This window comes from Micropterus dolomieu, linkage group LG05 (genome assembly GCF_021292245.1).
Source record: "Micropterus dolomieu isolate WLL.071019.BEF.003 ecotype Adirondacks linkage group LG05, ASM2129224v1, whole genome shotgun sequence".
Classification (NCBI taxonomy): Eukaryota; Metazoa; Chordata; class Actinopteri; order Centrarchiformes; family Centrarchidae; genus Micropterus; species Micropterus dolomieu.
Window position 1 is genome coordinate 3212953 of NC_060154.1, and position 24402 is coordinate 3237354.

Consider the following 24402-nt stretch of genomic DNA (forward strand, 5'->3'; position numbering starts at 1 on the left):
AGCTCATAAAGTACATATGCACACAATCTATTCAATACTGAAATGAGAATATGAAACATTATGTATCCACAGCATCTTGCATGAATCGGATGTGTGATGGCAGTTTTATTAACACAACAGTAGATGAAGCATAATGGTTTTGTCTCTTCCGAGTCTCCAGAGAACTAGACAGAGGAGATGGGTAAGAAAGAAAACTTAACCGATAACACTTAATTTGAAATGCCGGGGATGTGAAAAGAAAAAGAGACCATGCGCAGTGCATACATGAGACAGAGGGAGAGATGGAGAGACATAAAATCTGCTGAAGGTGCTCTAATTCTGTCTTTTTCCATTGCATTCAGCACAAGTGAGATATCATGTCATAATCAGTGTAAACATCAAAAACCTTCATGTCTTTGCATACTATATTTATAATTCAGTTCTGGACTATATAGCGTTCAGATTACTGTACAGAGGCATGCAACTTACATGCAACTATTATTTGTATTTGAATTTGGAATATATCTGATCTCATAAACTGCCAAGACAAAAAGCAACCCTGAAATATCTGTCATTATTTCGGTACTATGACAACTTGGCAGAGTCAGCCAAGGATAAAACCGAACAGTGAAAGAGTGGTATGTGACAGGTATTTTCGCCACAAGAAATTCAAAACTCAAGAGGCATCAAAAGTGAGAAAGACTGCAGGATTCTTTTTTAGAAATTCCTTGTCAGCTATTATTGGTCCTGCAAAGTGAATACATCTGAAAACTTAAACTGCTGCACAGTCAGGTTTTCTCATTAACTTTGCCCTCTTATCCTCCCTTCTTCATCACACCTTACTACCAATCTAATAAGACTTTTCTGTACCTCTTCTATCCAAACCTCCCCCTCTCTGTTGCTTTCCACTCCTCACACCCTCCCACTCTTTTCTAAATCAGTGTTATTCTCTAACATTGCAGAGGGAATGCCAGCGCCTGCTTTTACAAATCAGGAAGCCCCTTTCTTTGTTTGTAAATAATAAAAGCATTGTTGTATTGCATGCACTAATTAAAATACTGACTGGAGATCTAAATGAAGATCATGTGAAAACTCCAGAACATTTACAAATAATCCATGGGATGAGATTGTTCTGCCAACTGCTGTTTTCAAGGTCAAGAATAAGCTTTAAAAACTAGACACTTTATTTTTTTTTTTTTAATTACCATTATGCTCTGACCACACTCACCTCCCCTCAGGCACACTGGACCCGACACCTACCCTTTGCTTTGTGGATGCTAAGCTAGACTGGTTTAGCCTACGGCATGGGAAGCTATGGGGGTATCTATGAGAAACATTCCCAAGTAGTTAGTTAGTACTTTTTTCCGAGCTTTGAACTTTATCTGACAATATACAGCTTTAGTTTAAATTAATACTTAGAAACCTAAAACTAATTTCTAATCCAATGCATCTGCAATCTAATGATACATTACAGTGTTAATTCCCTCATTTAATATGAATGAACTTCAGGGAGTAACATGTTAAACGTGTCAAGTCAGATCTCAAATTAAGTTAAACGTCTATTCCACAGTGTCCATCTGTGAATGAATATGAATGAGTGCGTGTAGCTCTTAACAGCAGGTTATGAAAACTAATCACTCGGCTGAGTGGGAGGGCAACTCCTTTACAGCCACGGTCAGAACCTTAAGCTGAGACAGCACCCACGTCTTATGTATGAGTACAGATGTGTGAAAGGCACCAACACACACACACACACGCGCCACCTATAGGAAACAATACTGCATAATCTCTCATAGTGTTTAGTATAAAAATTTGCACATACATCATGTGGAATTGCAAACGTAGTATTGCAAAATTATAATTAGGGCAGTTAAAAGTGGACGAAAGAAATCAATATTGAAGGGAAATTAAATCTTGCAGCAGGCAATGGAACATGTTTTTGTGCCGGGGGACATAACGGCTCTGAAAAAATCTGTTCAAATTGACAAACTCCTTTTTAAAATTCGAGGTATTTTTCAGTGAAAAATTGGTAAGAAATGAAAACAGTGAGCCTCAAGTACAAATTAAATACAGCTGTATCTATAAGGTGGAAAATAACTGTGTAAAGATGACAAACAGAAAGAGGCGGAATTGACTCAGCGCCACAACAAGCCTCTACTCCCAAACACAAATCACCTTTTCCTGTTCTGTATACTGATAAGTGTCTGTGTGTTTTCATGTGTGTGCATGTGCGTACGTGCGTGCGTGTGCATGTGTATCATATCCAGCTGAGCCACCACACCCACATCTACCCAGGGAATGTGGTCTGTCTTCTAATACAGACACAAAAACCAAGGTCATGCTCACATACCTACACACACACACACACACACACACACACACACGCACACACACACCATGGCCACAGGCAATGTAAAGTAATGAGTGGGCAGAGAGAAGAAAAACAAGAACTGAACTATCTTCATCTACATTTACATTCAATTGAGGGAGGTTTAGAGTAGCAGCTGCAGCGGTAGGAGGTTGGATCTCTGTGGAAGAAATAAATAAATAAAGACACACAAACTGAAGCACTTACGTTGTCAGGAAATGCAATCTCTTTAAGTGTTAGAAGTGGTAACAACAGTTCTATACCCACTGATCCTTTAAATCCAGCTGATGACAGATATCAATATACTGAATTAGTCGAAAAATACTGGATTGCTTCTTTGCATGAGGAAAGCTTATTAGGTGTTTTATAAAGAGAGGTGATGAAAATGGACACGGTCAAGATATTTTTGTTTTATTTGGATTAGAGAGGGCAGTAAATCCAATAACCATGGCAGCTGTACAGCCATTTTGGTCAGTTAGTACTTTCTCTAAGCTGCACTGTTAGAGTTGACAGTTAAAGGTCATTTTAGACACAATAACAAGCCAGTAGAACTAATGTGCTGCCATTTTGACGCCACTTTCCTCTTTCCAAACAACTAATCTAGTATTACAGTTCTATTTCAGGCTGATCAATGTTTTGGAAGCTATGAACAAAAGGTAAACTGGCAGTTTACATGCAGTCAGGCTTCAGAAAGACAAACCTAAAACTTAAAAAAGATTGTGTAGACATAAAGGAAATTGAATTTAATACAGAATTAAGAACTTAAAAATAAAAACCAAAAAATAGAAACCAGGATTAAAACAGCTGTCTGAGAGGACATAACTGATTAAAGTTCTATAACAGCACAGCAAAAAAAAACAATTAAATCTATATGTGACAAATGTCCAGCATTGACTGTTGGATTTAGGACACAGTTTGTCTTGTCCCTTGAATTATACAAATTTAAAAGTCAGACTTCCAAAGACCTTCATTATCATGGAAATGAAAGCAACAGGTCTCCAGTGACAAATGTTTCATTGGGACAGACACGAACGTTTCACTAGTTCCTGTAACAAAATTAGAAATGTCAGTCAAAGCAGGAGTCGCAGGAGTAATACAGGACCCCAAACTGGCTGCAGAGGATTAACCTGGTGCTGTACATATGTTTTATTTGAGGGTTGCTTTTTTTTTAACTTCTCCTTTATGAATCACACTGACAGGAGAAGGAGGATGGCCAAGCAGTGGGGGACACTGTTATGCATAGAGACTGTCAATGATTAAGTCTGGCTCATGTTGTTTTGCTCAGTATTTGGACCGTGTCCAGCACTGTAATAATGCAGAGAACCACAGGGTCCATCTCATCTGGGTGTGGGAAGAGACTCGACTGGTTGTGCAAAACTTTATTTCCTGAACTGGTTTGAACATGAATCCAGCCAGAGGGTCCATGTTTCAAACAATAAATAAACTGATTAAATCCTGGTTTCAGTTGGGTCAAAGTGCCAGATCATCAGCAGTTAAAATAAGAAATTGGTATGATCACTCCTGGATGTCTATGAAGAACATTAAAGATGTCTGTGAAGATTCTCAGTCATCCAGGTCTTAGTTATCCAAAAGGTTAAAGTCAAGGGCAACTGGACTTGGTTGAAGATACTAACAGACGTTTTGTCCCTCATCCAAAGGACTTTTTTTTTAATTCATTTAGCTGACGCTTTTATTGAAAGCGACTTACAATTGCTATACATGTCAGAGGTCGCATGCCTCCGGAGCAACTAGAGGTTAAGTGTCTTGCTCAGGGACACAATGGTGGACACAAAGTGGGAATTGAACCCGGGTTTCCCAATTGAACCCACCACCCCACTGAGTTCTTCAGTTCTGACTGAGTGGTAGGTTGGCATCTTCACCTGAGGCCAATAGGTTACGTTTGTTGAGTTTGTTGAGTTTGTTGAGTTTCCTGGGAAGTGATGAAAGGACAGCATTGTAAGTGGGGGATAAGTGGTGGAGTAGACCGGGGGGTCTCTATTCAGCGACGGCTTCTCAACCCGAATGTAGATGGCTTCCTTGACACCTCTTTAACCTTCTTTGGATAACATTAAAGACATTTTCTTTCAGCAAAGGTTGCTTGGTCTCACCAATAGTTTGTGGGATACTGTAACATCTCTGCTATTTTATTTGGGTGTCTAAATTCTGAGTGTGAAATATCTCCACAATATAGTTCGTCCACGGCATGTACACTATAAGCTAACAATCCCACTATGCAGTGCGTCACATTGTATACATGCTAAAATTATCACTGTGCTACTCTTCACCTGGAAAAGAATATTGAATACGGACTGAATGTGGCCTTTTATTATGGCCAGCCTAAGGCACACCTGTGCAATATCCATGCTGTCTGATCAGCATCTTGATATCCCACAAATAGGGATGAAACTGTACGAAAATTTCATATCACGATTATAGTGACCAAAATTATCAGGGTTATCAGTATTATCACGGTAATGTAAAAATGTGCCAAAAAAGATTAAAATGTACTGATATACAAACTGAAACCACCTGAAAAATTTTATATCGAAAACTACAAAGACAATAGCCAATTTTGTTTGCATAAAAAATAAAACAACATCAAATACCTTTTGTAAACACATGAAAATCATCTAAGTGTGCATTATCAAGATTTTATATTTTATATTATCTAGGTAATACAATGACCGCGTGGACAATTACATGAAAACAAATAAGTCTTTAGAAGACAGTGATAGTAACTGCAATGAGCTCAAAAACTGACATAAATACATAGGAGTCTGTAGCGTTTCTAGATATGCTGGTTGGTTGACTAAACTGCGGAACGTGTTCTCATGTGCAGTGGACGAATAGACTCTGCCGACACACGATGCACACAGCAACAGAATGTGTAGCGTTTTTACAAGAGCAGCAAACACAGAGCTTCAGTTTACACTTTGTTAGCAAGTCAGACAGACAAACCAAAGCTAAAAGTTAACTCACCCTGCGTTAACTATAAGGACATTTTCTTCAATCAAGTTTCCCTCAGCGCTCTCATAAAAACTAAAATACGACCGGACTTCAGAGTGACTGAAAAATCTCTGCACCGTTGTCTTCCACCGTGTTGTCATTGACCCAAACAAACCCACGTTGCATTCTGCGCATGCGCGCCTGCTTGTGGGAGACACTGGACACTGTTTGTATTATTATAATAGCGCGGTTAACCGTACCCGGTTACCATGGTAATTAAAATGTGTATGGTAATAATAACCTTCGGGAATTTTACCATGGTTTACCGTTAAACCGGTAATCGTTTCATCCCTAGCCGCAAATAATTCATAGATAAATCAATAATGTCTCTGACTCCTCATTCTATTGAATGTTGCAGTATACAAATTAAAGTGTCACTTGATCCAAATTAAGTAGCATCTAGTCATTTGGAGAGTTTTGGTTTAATCTACTATGGTTTTGAGATATCTGTGTCTGAAATTCCCGCTGCAGCCCCAACACAAAGGAGGTGAACTTAATTTGTTTTTGGTGCTTAAACCATTTAAAAAAAGCCACTAGATGGAAAACTCACCAGTAACTCATACTTCCAGACGTAAGGTTACCTCTCTAGAGGTTTCCACTAGAACCAGTTTCTACAGTAACAATAATAAGAGTTTACAAGAACTGTGTACTCTGTGCAGATTATTTAGATTAACCAGGAACTGCTTTTGAAATTTATTTTTTAAAAGCTTTGAGGAACATAAATGAAATGTCCTTTATATTAGAGTTGTGGCAGTGACTTCAAAGAAAGATATCAAGCCCTTGGCACAAACAAAACTACATGACCACTTCTTTTGTAATTTGATGGAAGTGACCCCTCAGATGTTATCCGCTATATTTCGGAAGAGTGAATCTTTGTATTTCTCCCTTCTACCCCTTTAGGGAAGTGAGCACACTATCAAATTTGACTGGACAGTCCATTAGCTCAGAGCACAGCGGAATAGGATGCTGCTGAGACAGAGATTATATAGGACTGAATGAGGTTGTGAGAAACTTTATAGACTTTCATGTGTGTGTATGTGTTTGCTGTATGTCTGCACAATGAGTGTGCGGGGTGTAATCAGCATGGCGTACACTGAAATATCAAAGCAAACTGTGTGGAGAATGTGTGTGTACGCTCCATATCAAAGCTTGTTTTTTATATCTCATAATCAGGGTGTTTCTAGAACACATAAACATGAGATTGACTCTAATTGGGTGGGTGTGAACTTCTCACTGGAGGGGTTTGAAGTGAGAATAAAGGGGCAGAGCCAAACACGTCGAATACAGAGGTTGGAGTCTGTGAGGGCGGACGGCTTCTTAGAGGATGACAGCAATTACCACAGTGGAAGGCCTGAAAGGTTTTACCACATATACAACACACACCTGTCCACTTCCTCTCTGACACACACCCACAAAGAAACACTGCAAGAAACTATGGCTTTTAAGTCATGTTAATGTTAGTGAAAGATCTAACAGAGTCAGCAGTCAAAGATGTAACATCTGAGAGGCATGCTATTACAGTTGTTAGCTCAACCATACTGGATTTTTGATGCCTAATACTAGTTTCAAATAAGTTTTAAAAGTTTCAAAATCTGACAGCAATGTACCTGCTGATAGCATTTCTTTCCTTTGTTGTAAGGAACCATTAAATTAGCTTTTTAAAGTACTTTAACCACAGTATATATTGTGGTCACATAATAATAATCCATCCGTCCATCCACAGTCAACCGCTTATCCTGCATACAGGGTCGCAGGGACATAATAATAATAATAATTAATAATAATGTCATAGATAACCATATTCTTTATTATTTCTAGATTATTATTATTTATATTATTAAATTATATTAATAATTATATATTTGTGCAGTAATTTGTGCAATATATTATTATATTAATTTATATTAAGTATATACTATATATTCATTCACTTTCATTACATGGACTGGCTGACATCCACAGCGCACTTGGGGCCAGATTTACTAAAGGTTTGCGTGAGTAAAAACGTGTGCAAACTTGATATCACCAGCAAATTAACACGTAAGCTGATCTACTAACAGTGTGCACGCAGAATGACGTCTTTCAAAAGTGCAAGATATCACCTGTTGTTCATTTACTACTTTTGCCTTAATGAATATGCAATTTGGGGCGTTTCAATTTTATTGTGCAAAGTAGTGGGAGGGTAACATGCAAATACATTTATTTAATACACGCAATGTACAAAATGTAAACACAATATCATATGAGTGCAACAGCATCTGTATTTAAGTTTGAAAGGAAGGTGCAAACCGCCAAGTGTTGCAGAGATGCGGTTATCGTTGCAAGAAGGAGACACAGCTGTAATGAAAGAAAACGTAGAGCAATAAACAATATTAGATAATACTATTCTATATCCAATATAATCCAATTTAGAAATTATTTTATTTATTTGATGAATTATATTAATTGAATGTTTTTTTTGTATTTTCCTTTAGCTTTGGCTATCCTGTTGTTGGCAATTTTGTTTCAACCTGACTTCTTTTCTCCATGAGATGGAAAAATTTAGAAAGTTGCGTGGCGCTGCGGAGAGCTTCCAGCTGCAGTAGTGCACGGATCACGCATAAAATTCATCGAAGCTAGAGAGAACGATCAACAACTGTTCACGGTGCAAAGGTCGTCATAGCGACACAACCCATTGTAGGTATCGAAGAGGGAATGGGGACGTAGGGGCGTACAGGGCCAGGGCCAGGAGATCACGCAGCGAAAGGGTGATTGTTCCCTCTGGCTGGATGGATCTGCTGGCATTTCCTCGCGTCTGGGTCATTCCAGCATACTGTAGCTGTTTCTGTTGGGGTTTTTCAGGTGTTCTGTCCCAAGTACTACAATCTCAGGCAGGATGAATTCAGTACTCATTATTCGGGATGTTAGTAAAAAAGTTGGTAGTCATGTCCAGGTAAAAAAATTTTTTTAATTTTAAATGAATTTTTTTTTTTTCCTGTTAGAGGAGAAAATAATAAACTGGTTTTACTCCCCTATTCAAAAAATTGTGAACAGATGGAAAATGGCATATGATTATACAGGGGGTAAGTAACACATTAAAGAGGGATTTCCAGAAGACCTAAAACTTACTCAGTCCAATACGAACAAGTAAAGGAAAGTCAGTGGGTGTTTTTTGCTTAAAAAAAATAGGTTTAAGAATAATCGTGTAACTCAAATCACAAACATCCTGCAGCTAAGATCTGTCAGTTTTATTAATTTGCACAAATGTATTATCAAGTGTAAAATGATGTTATTACAGATGTATTTGCAGAAAGTTATGTTGTATTCTAGACCTCTAGCAAGCTTCATTCATCATCTGCCTCCAAGACTGCCAACTGCTTACATGTGCCATCTGTTCATTCATTATGAAATACCAGAGAGGGAGGAATAGTTTAGCATATTCATTCACCAGGTGAATCCAAAAAGGCTGGTTTGTTACTGTACACTAACAAATAACCACGAGGACCATGTGATTTACTGAACCTCTTACCAAAAGTCCAACTGCGTTACTGTCTCTTTCTACTTGCATAAATATACGAGAATGTGTTCCGCTGACAGATTATGGAGAAACTAAATATGTTTATAAAAACTTATTTCAGATCTTAAGATATGTCTGAAATTATTGATCAAACCATCTATAACCATATATGCATTCCTAAGTTTATAACCTTCCCATTTGTAAAAACTGTGAGGTAGGATCTGAACCACTTTTACAAAGTGAGAGATCAAACAAAAAGTAGATGCGCACATTGGTTTTCCACATGTGGATATAAAAGGAAAGCTGCCCAGAATAATCACCTGAGGTATACTCAACTCTCCCTTCTCCAACCTTCAAAGAAACCATAGATATCACTGCTATCTAGCCCATAATTCTTTGTGGATGAAATAATCTTCTAAGGTCATTATCTATCGATCAATTCTAAGCCAATATCATTTTAAATATCCTGTACTGCAAAAAGAATGATTTTGAGACATACTCTTCTATTTAACAGCTTGTAAAGTTAATAAATTATGTAGTGTTAAGTTATTTAATACTCTGGACATGGCTATGGTGTAGTTTTACCCCTCCAAGGCAAATAAAGATGTGTGCTCAAATTGGATGACTGTGTTGTGTGTGTATGTGGGTGTTTGTGTTTGCCTAGAACTTTGTGAGCACGACTAAAAAAAAAAATGTTCAGGCTGCCAGTTTGATGTGTGTGGGTGGGTATATGGGCTTGATCCAGGGGATTCTGATACACTCCTGACTGAGCTTGTCTGCTGCTTTTGCCTCAAGGCTGGCAGGTGGAATGTAAAATGCACAAACACACACACACACACATACCCTGTCAGAGGAAGATAGATCTACACCTGTAAATGTTAAGTAATAAGAGCAACAGCAAAGTGACCACTGCTGTGGTTGTATTGTCCACGGCCAGTGTTTACAGTGATACCTCCAACAGCAGCCAAAATGCTGTTATGTTTGTAATGTATTGTTTATTGTCATGGGCAAGTGTGCATTGTATTAACTGGCTCGCATGCAGACATACTGGAAAGCCGCACACTAAAAACTCGTTATTTCAACAAAAGATTGTTAACAAAAGCTAGTTTTGAATTCTCAGTTGCAGTGCCTTGCTGTCACTTGAGCTAGCATTACAACAATACCTTTTATTTTTCTTTTGACAGTGTGAAATCCATTGACTTCGTGGCTATGGGATGCCTCAGGAGTCACTAAAACAAGGATTTCACAGGTAAAATTGCAGACTTGGGAGGGCTCTCTGCAATATATGCATGCATATTAATGGCCTGCTGGTATGGGCGACATCCTTGTGTGCGTGCAGCAGGAGTAAAAGATACAAAAATAAGGGGAGTTGCTAATCAAAAGAACTGCTTTATGGTGTCACTAGTGGTAAAAAAAAAATAAAAATTAATAAATAATACCCCACACTGACCTTTTAAAGAAAGAGAAATCATTAGTCATGTCAATCACTTTGTAATATTATTCTAAAAACAGCTTTTAACATCCTGTCTCTTTCTTTTTTATACAGTGAGGAAAATAAGTATTTGAACACCCTGCTATTTTGCAAGTTCTCCCACTTAGAAATCATGGAGGGGTCTGAAATTGTCATCGTAGGTGCATGTCCACTGTGAGAGACATGGAGGTATACAATTTTGTCTCTAGTGTCTTTGGACAGCTCTTTGGTCTTGGCCATGTTAGTAGTTGGATTCTTACTGATTGTATGGGGTGGACAGGTGTCTTTATGCAGCTAACGACCTCAAACAGGTGCATCTAATTTAGGATAATAAATGGAGTGGAGGTGGACATTTTGAAGGCAGACTAACAGGTCTTTGAGAGTCAGAATTCTAGCTGATAGACAGGTGTTCAAATACTTATTTGCAGCTGTATCATACAAATAAATAGTTAGAAAATCATACATTGTGATTTCTGGATTTTAATTTTTTTTTAGATTATGTCTCTCACAGTGGACATGCACCTACGATGACAATTTCAGACCCCTCCATGATTTCTAAGTGGGAGAACTTGCAAAATAGCAGGGTGTTCAAATACTTATTTTCCTCACTGTATATACTACTACTCTGCAACATCAGAGATGATTTTAAAGAAATGTAATGCCACACGGATTAGTCCAGTTTAAGTTTTTGTTCATAATGACCATACATGCAACATGTTTTTCCTTCAACATCTGCTTGTGGCAACTAAACCGTGATTCTCTTTTTAACGGGTAAGTTTAGCAACTCAAAGTATAGTTAAAGTCAGGGGAAAATCATCGTTCAAAAACTTATTTGTGAAAACCTATTTGGTCGAGACAGAGTTGTTTGTGTAGGCCAAGAGACAAGTAAGATGTAAGTCTGTCATGTATATTCCCCTGCTGCCTGACTACAGTATAATCCTACTTGCTTTCTTCCTTTTACAATACTTCAAGGTCCTGTTGAGCAAGGACTTTGTCTTAGAACTTCTGAAAATGTTGTCGTTCCATTGAAGGCCATTGTATCTCAATTACTGTACACCTCTCTGTGGTTGTTTCCTGGTTGGTCTCTCAAGACCCTCATGCTGACTCAATTCCCTTAAAAGCAGCTACACTGGTTCACTGACAAGTTCAGTTTGATAGTCATTTTAAAAATAAAGCAGGTTTTACAGTATGTTTCACCTGACTGCACAACTGACTAGTTATTGTGCAATATTAATTATGTGTAATGAAAGAAAAGAAAAATGTGTCGAGACTTGATTTAAACATCCACTTCATATATTCGAGTATCTGATGACTCGTGACCATCCAGTGTTTCTGTAGATGTATGGATGAATAATCAAAAACAGATGGTGTGTGCAGCCAAGGGAGGAAGGAGACATTCCCTCTGATGTATATCAGAATCTCATCTTTGGTGCAAAGGAAGCATAAAGCTTTATAGCAGATTTTATCTTTAATCGTTAAGGGATCATTTTTCTCACTCTAATTGAATACATGCGAGATAACAGCGAATATTGCTGTCCCCCATTATCTGGGGCAGCATGCCACTCACTAAGCGTGAGTCAGACTCCAAATCACTTTCCACGACATTTCCAATGACATAAAGGGTAGTAATGTCTTTCTTCTGTGTTAGTCATTTTTAGAAAGTCCCTCAGAGTTGACCCATTAAGACGGCCATAGAATCCCAGACACAGGTGTGATTCACATGTACGCGCCTTAGATGCATACACATGGGAATCAATTCAGAATTCCTTTTTCTCTATATAATTTTGTTCAGCAAAAGTAATTAAAAAAGTCTCTCAAAGCAAAATGGATACTGAAAAACAAACCATGAGCTTTAATTTGTTTCAGAATCAAATGTTCAGCCAAGAATCATATTGAATAATAATAATAATAATAATAATAATAATAAAAATAAAGAATCATTTCTATGATGAGCTAATTCTGTAGAGACCTGCAAGTAAGAGTGCAATGTATAGCTTGAAATAGTTCTGTGCATTATGGCCAAACAATATTCCTTAGACATCACTACTAATATTCAAAATGACTGTTTGATTTGCGCACTACTGGCAGAGTCATCAAGGGCTGCATGTGGCTGCAAATGACCTAATTCACCTGTACATTTAAACAAAGCCCTGATCAAAAGGGTACATTTTGCTCTTATTCAAGGCAAAGATAGGGAGAGCAGGAGCGTTACATCCTTCTTGTTGCCATGCAACATTAAAGTTGCTTTCAGACAGCAAGTGGTTGACACTGCAGCTGCCGCCTGGCAACATCTGTATTGGCAATAACAGCGCCCAAATTCGCCGTCACAGTTGCCAGATACCTCAGATCCTACCAGCCTTCATCACCACTAGTATGATCTCATCATACAGCTAAAGAGAGCGTGTTATAGCTTAAAATACAGGAAATTGTTAGCAAAATGGCACAATTAATATAGTAAGTTTTGCTAACAGGTATTATAAACATTTATTATTTCCCAGACCAGATACCCAGAGTTTAAAACATAACGTTTCTCTTGATTGACCTGTCTGTTCTCTGCAGGTGAAGACGGGTTTCATTCAGGGAACTTCAATATCATATTCGATAAGGTCCTATATCATTTCCCTTTCTGCATTTCAGTGGTGGTCACATGATGAGCCGGAGGGGCAAAAAAAAAAGTTGACCATCATTAACTCCGACTGCAGTGTTAAAGGGCTGTGCACATTCGTGAGAGTGGCAGCTACCCTCCTTCGCCTCGTCTGCCAGAGAGTTGGGCTGGTGGCAACCGCTGCCTGTCTAAAAGCATCTTTGTTTGAAAAAAGTGATGCGAACATTACAGCCTCATTGGCCCTACAAATATTGCAGGACCGTTTGGAGCAGTGGTTCTCAACCTAATAGCCTAGACTTCCCATGGTGTCCCAAAATAAATCGCAGGGGTCACAAGATCGAAAAAATGAAAACAATAGGCATTTCTGTTATAACAAATCATGATTATTATTAAATTGTGATTTTTTTCTCATAAAAGAAGACATTTTCACCTCCTCAGTCCTCAAAACAATCTTTAAAATTCAACAATCTGACAAGGAAAATGTACAATTCAAGTTCACACTAAGGCCACAACCTAGTAGATATTGCATACTTTTAAGCCAAACACAAGATAAAAAGTTTGGGAACCACTAATTCAGAGAACTCACTTAGCAAAGGCAGTGGATAAAGTGGAGGCCTGTTAGATGTCGAGGGCCCAAAACATTCTGCATCCTGTCTGAGACGATCATTTCTACCCGCGCTTTGCAAAATCATGTCAACACCATAATCTACAACACTTACAACCTTCTAGAAGTGACATAATATGGGTACTATGGTTGATTATACAGTAGCTGACGTCCTGACAGCTGAAAGCAGCTGTGAATCACACTCATCAGTGCTGGAGTACAGTGTAGGCACAAATCAGACAATGGACCAACATTATGACAAAGTCACTCAATTAAGATTGTATCCAATAAACAATAGAGAAGCCTACTCGTCCCAAAAAAAGAGAGCTTTACTTACTGGTCGTCATCAGCCCCTCACAGGGAGTGTTTGTCACTTTTGGAAGAGGAACACACTAGTGAAGTGACTGCGAGAGCCGCCACAGTTCTCTTCGTCAGTATCATCTTTGAAATTTCTTCTTGAAATCTATTTTGATGGGAGCAATTTTGCTTGATTTTAGTTCAGTTGTCCTTTTATTTCTATTATTTGACTGAAATTGGCAAATTGGCCACGACCAAGTAGGTTTCAAATCAGGCCAAAAACTCACCAGATTTTCTTTCATTTTAAGCTCAGTTTGAGGAAAGATGCGGCACCTGATGCCCGAGCAATTAATAATTAGACTGTTGGATAATCTAATGGATTTCTGGCATGTCAGAAATTCTGGGCTGTCTTGCAATTACAGCAGTGACCCGATTTCCAACATGGCTTCTTTCAAAACATCGGTTTTAAACTGCAGAGAGCTTGTTTAAATATTCTAAGATTAGTATTTTACAGTACCTCTCATAGCCAACTGCAGACTGTGCTGTGAAATGAACAGAGCTCACTTCAGACATGCTTTTCATTCATTCGAACTAGAATTGCATAAAGTAACACTGCCTTTCTCTTCAGAATCAGACAGCTACATCCTGTACAGCTACAGCAGCCACAGCTCTGCCTTGTCTGACAACAAACTGACTTTACTGTCCAAGAAGGTGGTGGTGACTGTATAAATGTTTTTTTATAGTTACAGTGCAGCATGGAGCTGTACATGATTGGGAAAAGTTGTAAACCGTCTTCTAGTTTGCTCGTTTGTGTCAATGTGGCTTGTTTTATAGGACAGTATTTACAATCATTCAACAGTGTGTGCACACTTGTGAATACGTATGAGTGTGATGTTGTCTGTCTGTGTGTATGTTTCTGAAAAGCACTTCTTATGTATTCTCGCATATATGTTGATGTTTGTGCATCTATGCTTTGTTAATCTATCCTTATGAGTAACACAACGTTTTAGACCCTAGCGACTTACAATAATATATATATTTGTTTATTGTGTCGTTGTCAAGTGGTTACATCACATTTACAGTTAGGATTTTGGAAATGGAAATATGGTGGAACATCACCACAAGTATCCTTGGACATGTAAATGTGTAAATGTGATTAAGTGTAATGCTGCCATACCAGTCCTGCCAGTGCTGATGTTACATACAAGGTGGTGGACAGCCTCAGTGGCAGTGAGCCAGCAGCTCCAGCTAGAAAGCAGCTGAAGATGAAAAGGAATGCACACAAGAAATGCAAAGCGCTCAACTAAATCCTCCCAAATGATTTAGACACACAGCGTCCAGCCTCTGTGAATCTGAAAAACCCACCCCCAGTTGAGGGTCTTTGATGTGTATTTTGAGTCCCTGCATTTGAAAAGCTAGATGTGAATATGTATCACTTCAGCGTACGGAGCACACATCACCTAAAGGTTATATTCACGCCATGTTTTCCCACATGGGGTTATCCAGTGGCCAATAAAGCCTTCTAATTTACACTTTAACAATATGAGGCTGATTCACATGCTAAATCTTTCCCACATTTACTTTTATAGCCTAATCTCGCTCTTCTCTTTTATAACTAGACACACTGCATGGAGTCACTTTTCAAATAAAATTCAGATGCGCAATGCTCTAGCAGAGAGATATAAACTGCACTCCTTGCATAGTGATAACAAATTAACTTCCAGTGTGAGATAACTTTGAAAAAAGCCAAGGACATAGATATCCCAGTATTGTCCCAACAGTTGTGAATTGACCTGTTGGACGTACAGAGTTGAAATGTAACATGTATTCATGTAAGAATGTGGCCGATTATTAATTTAATTTAATCAGTCAGGGCTAAACTGAATGATAATAGAACATGGTCAATAGATGGACTGCTACTCTCATCTGGTATGCCTCAGGGCTTTCCATAGCTGTTCACAGCAGAGGTGGGCCACCTGCTGAATTAACACCTGCTTCTGGTAGGACTGGGTACTGAGACTCTGCTCTGAATTTAAATCAGTTCCATCATTTATAAGGAGGATACTTACTATGTATTAATTGTTCTGTTTGCACGGGCTGAGCTGCAGCTAATAGATGTGTCCTGGCAGTCACGTCTAGCAGGTTTGTTGCAGAAACAAAGCACCATTAAGAAACGTACACGTGACTGCCAGGACATTTCCCCCTGCTGCAGCTCAAAAAAACAGTGTCTGCAACTGCAACAAACAACTCTTTCAACATGCATACTACTACATGGCATGTGAGTGTGAGTAAACCTAACCTTTAAATTACATGCCTTTTTATTGTCTTCAATGATACAGATTCCCCAATGATTACACATATGTCAGCGCATGTGTATTATGTTTACAATATGGCAGACAATTGCAGGTGCTCAAAACTGTGGCTAAAACTTGAAAACTTCACAAACTACTAACAGAAGTGAGTGCTTTTCAAAAGGCTGAGACTATCAATACCAAATCTCAACTAAATTAAGATAATTAAAGTAAAAGTATTAAGATTATCAGAATTGTTTAGCCTCCACTTAATGCACTTACATCAAAACTTTTACTTTTAAATTCAGGTAAAAAGAGCATAGATGCTTTTTCACAAAGCAAAGGCCATATCTTTAATAAGCGAGGCTACTGTTTGAACCATCATCTTGTGACTACACTGAACAGAAAAAACTACGGCTGTATCCCGAACCGCCTACTACATACTACTGGCAACCGCAGTATGTAACTGTATACTGCATACAGTTTATAGTATGCAGTATGAAACAGTTAGATTGATTTTTGGCATATTACAGATTTTGCTTTTGTTTGCATACTGCATACTACACACTACATTTAGGCCAAATCAGCATGTACTACTAGTATAGTAGGCGGTTTCGACCAGCCTAGATGTCTTTTCAGATGCGGACGCCTCTCAGCAGATGACAGCGACTGATCGATGAAGCTCACCCGTGGTCCTTTGCTTTACCCCCCATCCAACCACCAACCTCCTGTCGGGAAACTTTGTGACTGTAATATCAAAAACTGTGCATAAGTCTCAGATGAGCGGGACAAGCTAAGGCATCTCCAACCAAACAAAATCTTTCAGAATTTCTAAGCTCAAAGATGCTTACACAAACAGGCAGGCAAAATCCATCTTTCTGACAGAATCATTTCCAAAGCCCAAAGCCCCAACTGGGCTCCTGGATGCACTTCTGAGCTGTGCCCGCCTGGGAGTAAGAGTAAGAGCGCGCGCGCGCGTGTGTGTGTGTGTGTGTGTGTGTGTGTGTGTGTGTGTGTGTGTGTGTGTGTGTGTGTGTGTGTAGGCTAGGGAGAAAGAGAGGATATGATTCATTCATTACAGAATATGAACTGTGTGTCTCTGTGGCAAAACCAGACTTCAGCTTTCTTTCTACTTCTCTATATAACATAATTTGGTTTCAGTGGTTTCACCAAACTTCTATGAGACTGCATGTAGAGTGTGTGTATCTATGAGAAAGAGAGATTAATGGTGCATAGCCACCAATTCAGCTGCCTCTCAGCATTATGCAACTGTGTGTGTGTGTGTGTGTGTGTGTGTGTGTGTGTGTGTGTGTGTGTGTGTGTGTGTGTGTGTGTGAGAGACTGCGTGTGTGTGTTTATGCGTGCATCCCATGTCTATGCAGCAGACAACATGACTTCAGATCAAAAAATTACCCATACTCCCCTGCAGCAAATGGACTGAATGAACTGACTCTTATGGTGGGTGGTGATGGAGCAGTGGATAAGACGCGTGCCTTTGGTGTGAGACCTGGGTTCGGATCCACTGTGAGACACCATTGTGTCCCTGAGCAAGACACTTAACCCCTAGTTGTTTTAACCCCAGAGGCGTACGACCTCTGAAATATATAGCAATTGTAAGTTGCTTTGGATAAAGGCGTCAGCTAAATGAATAAATGTAAATGTTATGGTAACAACCTGTAAGGTGGAACAGAGTGTAGGCATGTCACTGAAGATCTCACTAATAATGGATCAACATGAGACAATGGAAGAAACTTACCAAAAGAGAAAGAAATAGGGGATGCTATGCCTACGCAAGGTGAAAATGCTGCAGGCTCACCAGCTAAGTTAGTCAAGTAGTTCAATAAGATTACAGGATAGCTTTCATTGTAAGCTGAATGTTTACTACTTTCAAGCAGCAGACAGGTAACATATATTTGTCATGAAAACATGAAGAAAAATAGGTTGGTTTGGAGAAGAGCGGGGTTGAAACTGGTTAGGTAGCTAATATAGCTAGTTAGCAAACATTATCCAGCGCGCAAATCCAGGCTGTTTTCATCAGCCTGTGTCTAGGAATACAGGATAATAAATTCACCACCCTAGAATAGCAATTTAAATGAATAGTTCAACAGTTTGGGGAATATGTTTATTTTTATTTCCAACAGTCATGAGAAGAATTACAACCTCATGTCTGTGTGTTAAGTATGGAGCTGCACTCAGGATGTGATTGGCATGGCTTAGCATAAAAACTGGAATCTGGTAAAACAGTTAGCCTGACTCTGTCCAAAGTTAGTCTTTATACCCAGGTCGCCTTGAAAAACTTCTATTATTAGTTTATGTTTTCATCTAAGAATGGCCAGAGACTGAGGATTTCATACCACCCCCACACATGCACATCAAGGAGCAGTCAGAGAGCCCCCACCCAAACCCAACTACCTCCACAACCACAGAGGATAAGACAGGGTGGGGTCAAAGCGCTTTGATCAAAACCATTTGGAGCAAAACGACATGCTTCAGTTAAAGCTGCCACCATGAAACTACTCGGGTTGTTATGTGATTTTGACAGAACTGTGTTGTTACAAGCAAAAGCAGACGACTTCTGTAGAAAAGTGTGATACATTGGTTGAGAACAGTAGTAGCCTGTTAAAAGGGATACTGGGTTAACTAACTCTCAGATTTTAACATCTCAAGAGAGGGGAGATATTAAATTCTGAACTTTTAAGGTGGTTTAATGGTTGAACAAAAAACAGTGGATGTGATAAATAATAATAATAATAATAATAATGCGTCAAATATGGATGTCACGAGAACAGATACTTCGGTACCAAATCGTTGCCTAAATTCTGAAAACCAGGCATCTAACACATGGAAGATGGCAACAAGTACAGCTCCGCTGTCGTTTATGGAAACCAGGGTGAATTTGGTTTTATATTTAACATTTCATATCGGTTGTTGCACCTGAATGTCTGTCTAAAGCACCAAAGAGTTACTCTTACTTCTAAAAAGTGCAATACTATCCATTTCAATCATGAATAACTTTTTTTTCAACATAGAAATCTCAAACCATTGACAATATAGATAGTGAGCACCCTTAAACATCCCACACCTGTGAGTTTGTAATATTAATTAATAAAATAATTAATAAGCAAAGTTACAATTTCAATAGCTTGCTCATTTATGAATATATTGATATCAAACCACCTCTCATCTGTCCTGCACATACTCTCATAACTTTCACAGTGTTTTTGTAATGTTCAAATATTTTTATTAAGAGAGTGTATGTTGAAGTTGGTCATGGGATTTTGTTTGTTTTTTGTTTTTTTCGAAACCAAATTGTTATCGAATTGTGTCTTGAGAATCGTGGAATTTGAACCCGTATTGGTATTGACTACTAATTGTGACATCGCTAATGTCAATATTATGATGATTACATTTCAGGGCTTGTTTTTATTATGTAAAAATATATTAACTTGTATTACATGCATTATTAAAATGCATTGTATTGTTCAGCCATAGTCAAAAACCCATCTGTGACTTCCCTCTTTTTGCTGTCCCATTTCAGTATTACTTGTTATCAGTGGTCCTCTACTCTAAATATACCATGTTTATGCACTAACACTTCCTAATAACTCATTTATTTTTCCAAACCCTTTGTGCTGCTCTTTTGGAGTCAGTAAAAGTTGATGAGTTACAATATCCTTCTTTCTCCAAAATGTCAACGCTTGCAGTGATGGAGACAAAAGATTCTCATTTCCTGAGCCACAACAGTGCACTTAATCAAGTTTGGATAAAAATTTTTCTGGAATGAGCCACATGGATGGAAGTCATTACAATAAGAATAAAAACAAAGTAAATTAGCATTTCATCTTGAGCTCCAGAAAGGAAAAGAAAATGAAAGCTTGTGGCCAGCTTACCTGTAAATAGGATCCTGCATCACCATCATCTTGCTCTCATCCCACGTCCACTCCTTCTTCTGTGGAAATAAACAAAAACAGTACATAAAGCTAAGGTCTGTAGGAAGGGAGACACCTTAATTGGACAGTTAATTCAACTAAAAATAACATATATATATATATATATATATATATAAATACATTTCTGTCCCTTGTATCATAATCAGTAAACATATCCATCTTTTAGAAATTTATTTATATTTTTACTTTTCTCTTTTTGTCTGTCTGTCCATTTGACTAAATCTACCTTCTAGTTTAATGTCACAATTAAAATGTCAACCCATGAGGAATTATTCATATTGATTTATATCTCCACAGACCTTTGTTGACTCAGTCATTCAATCACTTCTGTCTCCGGTCTTTATTGCCTCCGATGTACTCAGAGATGTAAAAAGATTGCTGACCGTCACACTTGACATTTCAGCTTTCAGACCAGGGAGCCAAACAAGACAAGAAAACAGGTGGAGGCAAAATATCCTTCTATCGACCAGCCTTTCATTCCAGCCAGCCAATTAATTTGACATTGAGGCTCCAATCATTTAATATTAATATTAATTTAATATTTACCCCATCAGTCAATACAATACATAGGCGATGTTAATTCACATCACTTCCATCACATCTCCTCTCTCTTGGTTTGTTTATTTTTTTAAAAGTAGAGATTTTCATGGCTTCAAAATTTTGGACCTGACCTGAAATGTACATGTAGAAAGCCTACCTGAACTCAAGAGGCATAAATAAAAAAACACCCCATCAGGAGGAATATCTGGTTCCTTAACTATCCCCAGTGTAAACTCCCAACATAGGATGTTTACGTAATTACGTTCAGTTTTAATTATTTTAACTTGGCAAATGGCCAAAACTACAAAACCCACGTATCTTACGCGCCATTGCTCTGGTGAAAAAGCTAGTCAGAGACACACATGAAAAAACTATCAAATTCAAAAAGTACTGAACCAAGCAGAACCAAATACAGAGAGATCGCTATCACTGGCAGCAGTGGGATGTGAAACCAATTTACGATCAGCCGGTTTGAAATAGTAGCAATAAACGGTCATGTCATATCTGCACTTTACAGTACACACTCTTCATCTCACTCCATAAAGCTTTTTCCCCAATCAACAGCTGAGTGAGAGTATAGTTTGCTGATGTATGGTCTATGGTTGATACTGATCTTTTAATTAACATCAGTTATTAGTAATCAAATATCAACCATTTCTGATAAGGTAGAGGTTCCACCTTGACTACACCAACATAAAAAGTCTATAAAACAGCTATGAAATCAGATTTCAGAGTGTAACACATACCATCAGCTACCAGCCAGGTCTGATACAAAAACATCTGACAAGGTAATGGTATACGACCATAGTAATATTCCACAAATTTTCCAAATTATGCACCATCCACACACATTACTGCTCACACACAAAAACATATGGATATGCAAAGAGACACGCACACGCACACACTTCCTCAAGTGAACATTGGTGTTATTAAGCTGCTCTTTAGAGGACAATTTAGAAAACTCAATTAAGCCTCCTTCTAATGAGACACTAACATATGTGCGATGTAAGAACAAGTCAAGGTCAAGACATCTCTCTTGCTTACATCCCTACAATAGAGAAATCCTACATATTCAAATTTGCCGTTTTTGGAGTTTTAAGTTTTTGAGTATAGTAATTTATTTCATGACTGTTTGATAAGCCTTTCAAATCATAAGCAGAGATAGCGTGGGTGTATGGGGGCGGCCGACCCAGGATCTTGCCTAGGTAGGGGCCCCGCTATGTGGGCTGCGAAAGTGTTGTCAGTTGCTTGTAGACACAACCGCAAAAGAGAACTGCATGGAGGCAACCACCACCATACACCAAATTATTGCAGCCGTTCTTATCAAATGAAACAGGCACTTCTCTCCTGGTTTCAATAGTAAACCACCACAAGAATGACAATTACCAACAAAAAACATATTATAAGCAGACACGTTTAAAAAAAAAAAAACATAATTCACAAAGTAAATTTTGTATTTCAAACAAATATGAGACATATTAGCTATTTTTAAACACAACTTTCTTCACCGCCATGCATCATGGGAATTCTCACATTTCAGAATAAGAGTGTTTTGCCAGCCTGATTTTGCTGACATGTTTAGAGTTTTTTGATTTGGTGATAAGCGCTTGCTTTTTGTGCTTCTACTATGATTAAGTTGGCTACGTTGTTAAATTGTTTCTTGTTTTAACTGTGTTTAATGTTGATATACGATCGGGGGTCGGCACAGGGTAATTTATTTTGAAAATGTCTGCGTATTCTCTCCAGAGAGGAGCGGAGAGACACTTCTGGTGTGAGCACAAGCACTGACTAGAGCGGCTGCGATCAGCTCCGGCAGCCGCGACGCAGACGGACTCAGTGGACTTTCAGAATGAGTCCGGGGTCATATAAACTTGGTATAAAGGACTTTGTTGCAGGTGGGCCCCGTGATGAAGCTCGGCCCCCAACGTGCTGAGAGTGTAGCTCCGCCCCCGCTTTCAACAGATGCCATTATTGAAACTGCTGAATTATTTAAATTGCATATTCTAGTAGATGCTTGTAAAAATCTGATATTAGATTTGACTTTTTTTAGAGAGATGACTGTCTGCATCTCAGCTCCACGCACTCAAAAAGATCAACAAGTCATCAGAAATCTATTAATTTAGAAGAAACCAGGGAAATCTGACTTCTGAGTTGATGGGAAAAAAAAAAAAAATCAGATTAGAAATTCTGACCATGCCAATCAGATTTTTGATTTACCTAGTCTCCCTATCAATTCAATCAGTGTCTCTGGCCTTAATAATAATCTGTCAGACAATAATCTGACTGAATAGAGCAGTAGTTTAAACACAAGATGAAAGCTGGCAGTCACTCCGGGAAACTGTGAATGGTTTTCAGTCTGGGTTAATAAATTGAGATTAAAATCTGAATGCAGGTGAGGAGAATAGACAGCACTAAATTAAGTTCCCTTTATACCTTTACATTGGTTTTCCACCTGTGAGACTCTGGGATTGTCAGCGAGTGAAGTCGACTCAAGTCTGTTTCTGTGGATTAGAGCGGTCAGCCTCACCTGCAAACACAGATCCAATTGTCTCCAGTCTCAGTACAACCTCCTCCAGTTCCTTCAGGTTTCTTCTATGGTAGTCTGCTCCAGAGGACCTTAAATGACTCTCTGTGCACTGGTATAAACCATCCTGTGCACATGTTCAGGCCAACTGCTCTATGTTTCTAGGCCATTTTGTATGTTTCTTATGTTTTGTGTTGTGTTTTTATTCTTGCCGCAGCACAAATTGCCCACTTAGGACAAAAATAAATAAATAAATAAATAATATTCTTCATCCTCCCCCAAATTTTCGATTCTTCTCAGGCCCTTTGTCCTCCCTTGCAATGTCTCCATTCTTACCTGTCTGTCTCTTCTAATTAAGACAAGGATCGATCACCACCTCCTGCCACATGCAGGATACAGAAAATGGATCTGGTCTGATTCTTTAAAGTCACTAACCCATCACATATTTTATTCTTACACTCGTGTGATTGGTTGGCTGATGGTAATAAACACCATATTTTTGGCCTACATGTCCAAAAAGTAGTAATTCTATAAGAAGTCCAGTATCATAGTGCCAGCAAATAGAAACCGTCAGCAAATAGAAACTGATAGCCCTCTCACTAATCAGCCTGGTATCTGAGGGCACCTGAAGAGCTACATGGCAGGGACAGGCCAGATAAAGTAGAATCCACGCACTGTTCACTAGACTACAGTGGCTTCATCTCATCAAACACACGCAGTCTTATCAGCTTAATGTGCCAGCAGCAGATTGCCACCTCCATATAGAAAAATAATGAGCACAGTTTCTCATCATGAAAGAGATTGTTAGATTATATTTTTCATATAGTTATGACGTATAACTACTCACTCAGACCGCTTGTTTTAAAAAGAAATGTTTCTCCTCATAATACCAAATCAGCTTGTTGAATCAGATGACGTCTGCATGTCGTTACGATAAACGTCGATACGTTGTTAAGATGAAAAAGAGAGCAAATCAAAATGATTCAGATTTTCTTCTTCATGGCAGCATACCCCTGCTGGGATCCTAATCTATCAGTTGCTTTTGATTTGGAGAAGATTCCAATAAAAAAAAAAAAAAAGACAAAAGGTCACTCACTTTTTTCTTCTTCCTCAAGTTGACTTTCACGCCGTCTACAGACACCACAATGTTGACTTTTTTCTTCTTGATGTTTTTCACCTTGAACTCATACTGCAGAGAGAACACAGACAGAGAGATATTAATACTTTGGGGGATGACGCTCGACTGACATTGCCACAGCCTCTCGAAT

General features: G+C 38.6%; 1 protein-coding gene across 1 annotated transcript in view; it reads right to left on the reverse strand.

The window, feature by feature from the left end:
• LOC123971083 (carboxyl-terminal PDZ ligand of neuronal nitric oxide synthase protein-like) overlaps window positions 1-24402 on the reverse strand; it is a 223364-nt gene that overhangs the window by 115980 nt on the left and 82982 nt on the right. The window contains exons 3-4 of the mRNA XM_046049669.1: window positions 24231-24323; window positions 20008-20066 (exon numbers count right to left, since the gene is read on the reverse strand). Coding sequence (XP_045905625.1) covers window positions 20008-20066; window positions 24231-24323 — 152 coding nt within the window. The remainder of the gene's footprint in view (window positions 1-20007; window positions 20067-24230; window positions 24324-24402) is intronic.